Source organism: Amblyomma maculatum, unplaced genomic scaffold (genome assembly GCF_055883805.1).
Source record: "Amblyomma maculatum isolate TAMU_Amacu unplaced genomic scaffold, ASM5588380v1 scaffold_58, whole genome shotgun sequence".
NCBI classification, from domain to species: domain Eukaryota; kingdom Metazoa; phylum Arthropoda; class Arachnida; order Ixodida; family Ixodidae; genus Amblyomma; species Amblyomma maculatum.
The window spans coordinates 20,065-29,274 of NW_028146783.1; the positions used below are offsets into that span (position 1 = coordinate 20,065).

Genomic DNA, 9,210 nt, shown 5'->3' on the forward strand with positions numbered 1-9,210 from the left:
TGTCTTTCTCTCCGCAAAACCGGCAGAAGGGATTCATATATCCTTATGAATTTTGATATGTAGTTTGGATTGGGGAGGGTGCCCGTCTGTAGCTGTGTCCATATGACTTGTTGTCTGGTCAGTGTTTTGAGGTGGTGGGAGTGTTCTTCTCATTGATTTGTAATGTACAGTGAGTTCGTGGTATGATACGGCTGGCTCACTTAAGGGTTTCGGTTTACCGAGTTTGCGCCACCGCTCGGCAGGCTAATTCTTGAGCGTAGTGGTGGGCAGCCTCATTTCCCGGATTCCCCGCATGAGCTGGGGTCCATATAATTCGATATCTCTCTCGAGAGGAGATTCTCTCATTTCACTGAGTATTTGTGATGCGGGTTTGGAGACTCTACCTCTAGCAAAGTTACTGATTGTCAGTTTGGAGTCGCTTACTATGGTTGTTGCATTAGTAAAAGCGATGGCCGCGGCGATGGCGGCCTCCTCCGCCACTAGGGTCTGGATTTGGAAACAGTCTCCGCCATAACGAGTCTCGCTGGGTTAGTGTTGGGCTGTGTGACTCCACATATCAAATATTTGTTAGGGTCTTCCGCGTTTTCTGCGGCGTCGACGTAGATGACATCCTGTAGCCGGCTCAGGGTTTTGTGCAGGCTCTATAGCTCGTGCTTTTCTTCGGCCTTGATGGGCGGGGGGGGGGGGGGGGTTCATGTTCCGAGGAAAAGGTTTGACGATGATTCTCTTTCGGATATCGCGTGGTATAGTTTGAGGGAGGTCTTGTAGGGATTCGCCCTCAATACCTAATCTCTCACGTGTTGTACTACAGGCGGGCGTGCTAGATAGGCGCCTTATTTGGGCAGTTCGTAGTGCTTCGTTGAGTTCCTCGTAGGTATTGTGGTCCCCGAGTTTGAAAAGCTCTTCTTTAGGAGTCGAGCGAACCAGGCCCATTGCTAAAAGAAAATGCACGGGCCTGCTACTGGCTCTAGCTGAGCCACCACCGCTGCCTCGTGCGGACAGAAGAGATAGAACCGCAACAGCTGCCGTCCACCTCCTAAGCGGTGCCGGGTGCAATGACTGCCAACATATAAAACATTTGGAGGACGCTTAAGCTTCGCCTTCAAGAGTGGAATGCGATAGCGTTATTGCACCTCGTTCGCACCGCCCAGCGCTACCGGCACTGGTAGACGACGCCGCTTTCATCACACGCGTCTCCGCCTTTTGCGCGAGTTTTCTGCGCATGCGCGAAGCCCCAGCGGCGACTGATGAAAACACATTGAGAGGCGTCGACGGCGCTTCTCGTCGCCGCACTCATAGCCAACGCACGGGGGCTGGAGACGCGGTACGTTCACAGCCTCGGTAAAACGATGCCAACCACCTGTGCCGCTTACGGCTGCCACTCTCGAGGCGTGCCGGGATGCAAGACGCGTTTTGTTAGGTTTCCTTCGGCGAGCCGCGACCTGCAACGGCGTGAAGCTTGGATTAGGGCAACCAAGCGTCAAGACGTGAATGGGCGACCTTGACAGCCGACTGCGTGCTCTCGACTGTGCGAAAAACACTTCGTTACAGGTATGTATGCATCTAAAGGAAATGTGCATGATGAAAAGTATCTACCGGAGTTTGCACCAAGCCTGTAACCCACCAGTGATAGCCGCAATGAGCATTTGTTCGGCGCGTCTGATGGCGATGTATTTTGTCGTTTGTTTTATTTATGTGCGAAGGGGCCGGGTAGCGCAGATATCACAGGTGGCTGTGTGCGCTAGACCGTAATATTTAGCATGTTTTATCGCGACTGCCGCCTGACTAAAAAGAAGAAAAAAAGGTGTTTGTTGTGATGCACCGCCGTTAGCGAGCCAAGTGGTTGAGCTGGTCATGAGGCTCGCGAACGGCAGTGCATTAAAACGCCGTATTTTTTTTTCTTGTTAGTGAGGTGGCAGTCACGATAAAACATGCTAAATATTACGGCCTAGCGCACACAGCCGCCTGTGATATCTAAGCTACCTAGCCCTTTCGCACATAAAGATAAGAAGGGACAAAATACATCGCCTTCAGGCCCCGGTGCAACTGAAGCAATCACGCACCGAAGAAATCCTCATTGCAGCTATCACTGGTGCGCTACAGCCTGGGTGAAAACTCCAGTAGGTACTTTTCATCATGCCTATTTCGCTTAGATGCATACATACCTACAGTATCTGTGTTTTTGCCGCTCGGAGCATATGACGCGCTTGACACTTGCACGACGCACAGTATTTTTTTTTTTTAATTAAAGGCTCGCCTTCGTGCACGCCAAAGCATCCGGACTTTGTTCCTTTAATGTACGCAATCAGATGCACTTCGTTAGGGAGCTTGATAATCGTCGTCTTCGTCCAACCGTTTGCAACGGCAAGGAAACCGCCCGGCACAATAAATGAGTCTCCTGGAGGGTTCATGCTCGTTCACTTGCAGAGTGGATCGCTCTGGACGTAGAACAGGGTTGGTTCCTGACCGAGATGCGCATCCGATATGTAGGAGATTCACATGTGTCACCAAGTTGTTGATTCCGCAGAAATCGCGGCGGAGGCAGAAATGAACGTTGGAGATCCTTTCACAACAGAATGACCATTCTCTGCGCACCGAGAACCTTTTCACCACTGCGACCACATCCGTTCAGACTCCTGAGGCCAGAAACCGGCTACAGCTCTGAATCATCCATTGCCATAAAAATGCAGCGCGTTTCCTGCAGGTGTGCATTCCGGCCGGGACAATGCCCTTTTCACGGGGTGTGTATATGTGACTCTCTGCCGATCTTCGTGGATGAAATCCTATAGCTGCACGGTTGTAGATGACGCGAGGAGGAAGCGACGCCCATTGCACCATGCCGGCGCCGCGGTGACCGCATTGTGCTCGGTAACTCAAGACACCGCGCGCATATGCGCCGCTCAGTCACAGGAGACGATTCCACCTAGCTCTGCAGCATCAACAAACCCCTGGCTGCTTTGCCCTTTGAGATCCCTCTCTCTCTCTCTGCCCCCACGCTCTCCTGTCTGCCGAAAACTTGCACGTTGAGAGCGTCTCATTCTGTCACGTCGAACACGCCCGCGCTACACGCTCTTACAATACGAAGATAGTATATGCGTACGTGCGTTATGAGTGGATTGTGAAAACGCTCTACCTTTCCCCATACTGCGTGAACATGATATGCTGCAATCACTGTCACTACTTTCCGCTCCGAGGCCAAAAAAAGGGGGGAATCTTTCGCTTTCTACCAGCGTTGGCGTGGTCATTTCGTATGGTGCGCTTTCGCGTCGTCTGCTACACTGCCGCTCAATGTGTTTCCCGCCCGCTCCCGCATGATGGCGCCACATCCTCGCGCAAAAGGCGGATACAACACCCGTCGACCTGCCAAGGAATGTAAGACAATGCGCTACGGCGCAGCAATCACTGATGAGGCGCCCCGCGTCGGACTTTGCACTCACGAATCACGCGGTGAGCGCCGAGCAACGCAGCGTTCGGCGCGGCAACGAAACGTGCTCCTGAGCAAGCGGAACGAACCAAAGAACTCGGTGTCTCGGAGGGCGAAAGCTGGGCAGTGACGCGCCATGAAGGCGGACGCGATCATGGGGCTGACGCCTTGATGGGATCGCCCTCTATCTCGCTTGGGAGCACCGCGCAGAAGCATAATTCCTCGGAAGCAGCTCGGCACACATCGCAGGGGACGCTTTCCCAGCAGAAGCGCTACGGCGCAGCGATCACGTCAGAGGCGTCCGGCATCAGACGCTGCACCTAGCAATCGCGCTGTGAGCGGAAAGAGGAGCCGCGTCGCCTAAACACCACTGTTCGAGTGACGCACGCTGGATGTTGGAAGGGGAAAGAGCGAGAAAACTTATTAAACGCAAGGGTATTGGGGCATCCTCGCACCGGTACCCGCGCGGCCCGAAGGGGAGGACTCTTGCTGCTGTTGTGACTGCGAGCGGACGCATGCCACATCGGCTCCGTCAAGTTTCGCTAATTATTGCGGCGTACCAACTCGGGCCCTCTTGAAATTTGTGCTACTGTATTCCTAACATCATCAGGATACTGTGAACGCCAAATATAGCCAGGTGGCCCAATTTTCATTTAGCGAGGGGAGATTTTCACTCTGCCACGAGGAGTTGGCGCTAGGCCTAACGGCTGCGTCGCTCCCGGAGGCAGTGACTCACCCTCGTCACCTATCAAGATGGCTTCTCAAGCTTCTCTGAGGGGATACGACCCTTCCGAAATGGTCTGGAAGACTGTTTCGACTGTCCAACCTGAAGCTGTGACGGAACCTGCCCGTTTCAAGCACGAGGAGCTCTTTCAACTTGTCAGCCGGCGTTCCAGAGCCGGCTCCAACACAGCGGCTGCCACACCGGCGGCGTCCCAAACCAAGCAGCAAGCGCCAGCGCACGAATCTGCCTCATCGCTTCGAAACCAAGCTAAGCCGTGTCTGTGGAAGCCCCGTCCTGTGCCACGGATGCACCCTCAAGACTATGTTGTCGTCATCAAGCCCAGGGTCACCGCGGACCTGAGGAACACCTTCCGACGCGGTGAGCTAGGCAAGGCACTGAACTCGCACCTAGGCATTTCTGCTGCCGACAATGTTCTCGACATTGTACCCGCATGGGAGCAGAATCTGCTTGTTGTAGGGACACGAAATCCAGACCTCGCCGATCGCCTCATCGGCGAATTTAATTTGCCAACTGGTAAAGGCCCCCTACCAGTGCACGGGAATTTAAAGCTTACCGGAGACGTGTGCCGCGGTATCATCGGGGGCATCGCCGACGATGAAACAAGCGCGACGCTCACTGCCCAAATTGTCTGGCGAGGAGGCCAGATCGCCAGCATCCGCCGGCTCGGAAAATCAACCATCGCGCTCATCACATTTGTGGGAAAGGTGGTCCCGCGATACGTCCACTACAACGGGGAACTTACACCCGTCCGAGAATATAAGCGAACTGTGCCGGCATGTGTAAAGTGTGGTGCGGTGGGACACCGCTCGGACATTTGCCCCACGCCGAACTCGCCAAGGTGCGGCCTTTGCGGCCAAACTGTGACTGTGACTCAGGACGGTCCTGCGCCACACGAATGCAACCCGACCTGTGCAATCTGTGGATTAGGCCACCCCACGGGATCGAGAGATTGCACGGCCAAATTTCGCCGACTCCATCTTGCCGGAGCCAGACCTTCACAACCTGAAGGACCTGAGACGCCAGCGTCTGAAAGCAAGCAAGGTCACTCCACCGGCAGAGCCAATGGCGGAGCGCCACGGTGCGATCCTACCACCGGCTCACACTAAAGTGACGTGAACACAGACTCCTCCTCTCCATTACAGTCGTCAACTGGGAAGAAGGGGAAGAGGAAGAAGAAAAACAAGAAAAAGAAGCAGACGCCGCCACCGCCCACCAACGGAGACGATGCTAAGCACTTCCCCGCCCTCAATCCAGATGGCGCTGCCGGATCCCGGGCCCCGGCGCAGCAACAAAACACTCAGGTGAGCAGCTGGGCGCGGGCCGCCTCCTGCGTTCCCTCATCCTCACTCGCTTCCCCTTCCTCGATACACGGCGTTGATGTCGAAAGCCGCAGGCAAAATGAGCAGCTTAAAGCGCAGATCGGGCAACTGCTCGCCAAAATTCAAAATTTAGAGGAAAAACTGTCCGCTGTGACGGGTTTCTCGAGTCCCGACGCCATGGAGAGTGAGCCCGAATTGCCGCCCGCGTTCGCGTCGGCAATGGCCGCGATGGAGGCGCGCCTCACCTCCCATTTCCAGAAAATGGTAGAAGCGGCCATGGGCTGCTTGGAGACCAAATGTAAGGCATCGGTCTCTGCAGCCATCACCCGCTGCATGAAATCAACCACCCGAACGAGCCATCGGCTCGAAGGGATCCAAGCCTTCAACAGGCACAAGAAAATTGTCGTCAGTCCCACAGATGCGAAATCAGAGGACTCCAAACCCGCACCCCCACCCGGTGCTGGCTCTGGGTCGGAGTCTCATAACCCCCCATCTATCATTTCCGTTCCTAATCATGGCAGGACGGCTTAACACGCGTTCCTCTCCTCCCAAAGCTCACAATTCCATAACCGTAACGCAGTGGAACTGTAGAGGCTTTAAGGCTCGGCAGAAACGCGCGAACCTGCGTCTCTACCTCGAAATCTGGGGATCTTGGGGATCTGGCGCCGACATGGCAGCTAGACGCTTACACCTTGTTCTTCTTCAGGTGCTGCAAATGATGGCAATTTTCGATCCTGCCGCGATGTCGACGTGCCGGCCAATGAACGGAGCCGCTTCTACCGAGCAAATCTGTCCTGCTGACCTGGCTTTTTTGAGTGACGCTTCGCCGTTGGACCTAACAGTGCTACCGGCGCTCGAACACTTCATCGACTGGCAACCCTGGATCCTTCTGCACAAGCATGACCTACATAAGCAGCTGTTGTACCCAGCCACACCGGGATCTGGCGCCGACATGGCAGCTAGACGCTTACACCTTGTTCTTCTTCAGGTGCTGCAAATGATGGCAATTTTCGATCCTGCCGCGATGTCGACGTGCCGGCCAATGAACGGAGCCGCTTCTACCGAGCAAATCTGTCCTGCTGACCTGGCTTTTTTGAGTGACGCTTCGCCGTTGGACCTAACAGTGCTACCGGCGCTCGAACACTTCATCGACTGGCAACCCTGGATCCTTCTGCACAAGCATGACCTACATAAGCAGCTGTTGTACCCAGCCACACCGGGATCTGGCGCCGACATGGCAGCTAGACGCTTACACCTTGTTCTTCTTCAGGTTTGTTACTCTTACCTTTCTGTTAATGGCAAACCGTTTAGGAAGTCGACGCCAGATCCCAACTTTGCTGTGTGCATGTTTTTACGCCTTCTGTACGATGTGTCCGCGAGCTGTTCAGGATACATAGGTTTGTTTCAAAGAAGGCTCTTGCTTGCGGGAGACGTAGAGCAAAACCCTGGGCCTCTGTCTGCTGAACAGGAAAAGCGGATGTTCGATACTATCATGACAATACCTGTCATACAACAGCAACAGACCGAAATATTGGACGAACTACGTTCCATTCGGCTTGAGCAGAAGAATCTCGAGGAAAAACTAACAAAGCTCGCAGAAAAAGTCAAGAGCGTTGAAGATAATGTGTCACTGGTGCTCCCGCTAAAGCCTGAAGTAGAAAGATTATCTCAAAGTTCCCAGCAACTTGCTGTCGCGTGCACGGCCCTCCAGTCATCGCACGATGACCTGGAGAACCAATCACGAAGAAACAACTTAATATTCTACGGCATCCATGACAAAGAAACCGAATCGTGGGAACAGTCTGAGACTAATATTATCTCTTTTTGCGCTGAAAAGCTAAAACTTTCCGTTGATGCCGCTGCTATTGAAAGAGCGCACAGACTAGGAAGATATGCGCCCGACAAGAACAGACCCCTGATCGTTAAATTCTTGTCTTTTAAAGAGAAGAATCGTGTTCTTTCAAATGCTGCCAAACTAAAAGATACTGACTGGGCGATAAGCGAGGACTATTCGGCCAAAGTACGGCAACAAAGAAAAAAGCTCATGCAGTTTGCTAAGGCACGCGGCGGAAAGTTGAAACTGCGGTTTAATAAGCTAAACCTGGACAACAAAACCTATATGTACAACATTGAAACCGACGATATCACTTGTGTAAACCAATAGCCATCACAGAGGCTTTTAGCTAGCCCACAAACTGCTATTAAAAATGAACTTGTCTGTATTGTTGTTAATTGTCGCAGTCTAAAAAACAAAACTGACCAATTCTTCTCACTCTTACAAATGACGAACGCAGATGTGGTAATTGGAACCGAGTCATGGCTAGACAGCAACATAAGCGATGGTGAAATATTTCCTCCATCCTATACCACGTATAGGAAGGATCGCAATGTACGCGGTGGTGGTGTGTTCATCCTCGTTCATAGCAGTTTGAGAAGCGTGTCTGTTAACTTAGAAAACGATTCCTGTGAAGCTGTCTGGTGCAAGGTACGGCTGGGCGATGGTACTTCTTTCGCAATTGGCTCTTTTTATAGGACGCCCGGTTCAACCTGCGCACAGCCATTCTTTGAACTTAGCAACACATTATTAGCCTTAGACGCAACACATGTTATCCTTGCCGGTGATTTTAATATGCCCAGCGTAGAATGGTCTTCTTTTAAACCAGTAATTCGCACTGCATCCCTCTTGTATACCGCTTTCCGTGAAGTAATTAGTGCTCATTCATTATTCCAGTTTGTTCAAACCCCTACCAGACTCGGCCTTACCAGTGCTAATGTACTAGACTTGTTTTTCTGCAATGACCCTAGCCTAGTCTCGTCTGTCATAACGCTGCCAGGCATAAGCGACCATGATGTAGTTTTAGCAAAACTATCCTGTAATGCTATGAAGACCCACCACACTCAACCACGCAAAGTGTATTTTTATGAAAAAGGGGATTATGCTTCGCTATCACGGGAACTCGACGCATTTTTTCCTGAGTTTCTTTCACATCGGCCATCTCTGAATATTGATTCCTTCTGGAACTTGTTTAAAACTAAAATTTTGTCACTGACGCAGACTTTAATCCCATCCCGCTTAATTTCAGCCAAGCGTCGTGACGATATGCATTGGATGAATAGACAGTTGCGGGCAATGATCAACCGGCGGAAACGGCTGTTTCGCAGATATTGTGATACGCCCGCACTAACTTTGTACTCCGAGATGAAAAAGCAAACTAAGAACTTATCGAAAGAAATCCGTAAAGCAAAAAGGGCATACTTCAGCACACTAGGCCAACAACTAAGAACAAACCCAAAAGCAGTCTGGAAATACATTAAAAATAAGAGAAACAGCAGGGTCTCTGCGCCTGATATACTAGATGAAACTGATTTTGGAAGCGATTCAAAAGGTAAAGCGAGAAGTTTCAATCTTTATTTCCAATCGGTGTTTTCCGATCCCATTAATATACGTACTGATTTTCAATCTTCCAGCACCCTGACCAGAATGAGTGACGTAGAAATTTCTGAACGGGGGATCATGCTTTTATTACAGAAAATTAAAGTTACATCAGCACCAGGGCCTGATAACATTTCCAATTACGTTTTGAAAAATTGTGCGGCTTCAGTTGCCCCATATCTAGTTGCCTTATTTCAGAAATCATTAGAGAATTCTTCTTTACCCCTTGACTGGAGAAGTGCCAATGTCGTTCCGATTCATAAGAGTGGTGATAAAACTAAAACATGCA

The 9,210-nt window shown here is 51.6% G+C and overlaps 1 protein-coding gene across 1 annotated transcript; it reads left to right on the forward strand.

Annotated features, from left to right (window-relative positions):
* Nucleotides 1-6,163: 6,163 nt before the first annotated feature.
* On the forward strand, nt 6,164-8,756 carry LOC146170733 (uncharacterized). Its single transcript, XM_084586803.1, has one exon. It carries the CDS (start codon nt 6,204-6,206, stop codon nt 7,650-7,652), a length of 1,449 nt encoding a protein of 482 aa, XP_084442929.1. The 5' UTR covers nt 6,164-6,203; the 3' UTR covers nt 7,653-8,756.
* The last annotated feature ends 454 nt before the right edge of the window (nt 8,757-9,210 follow it).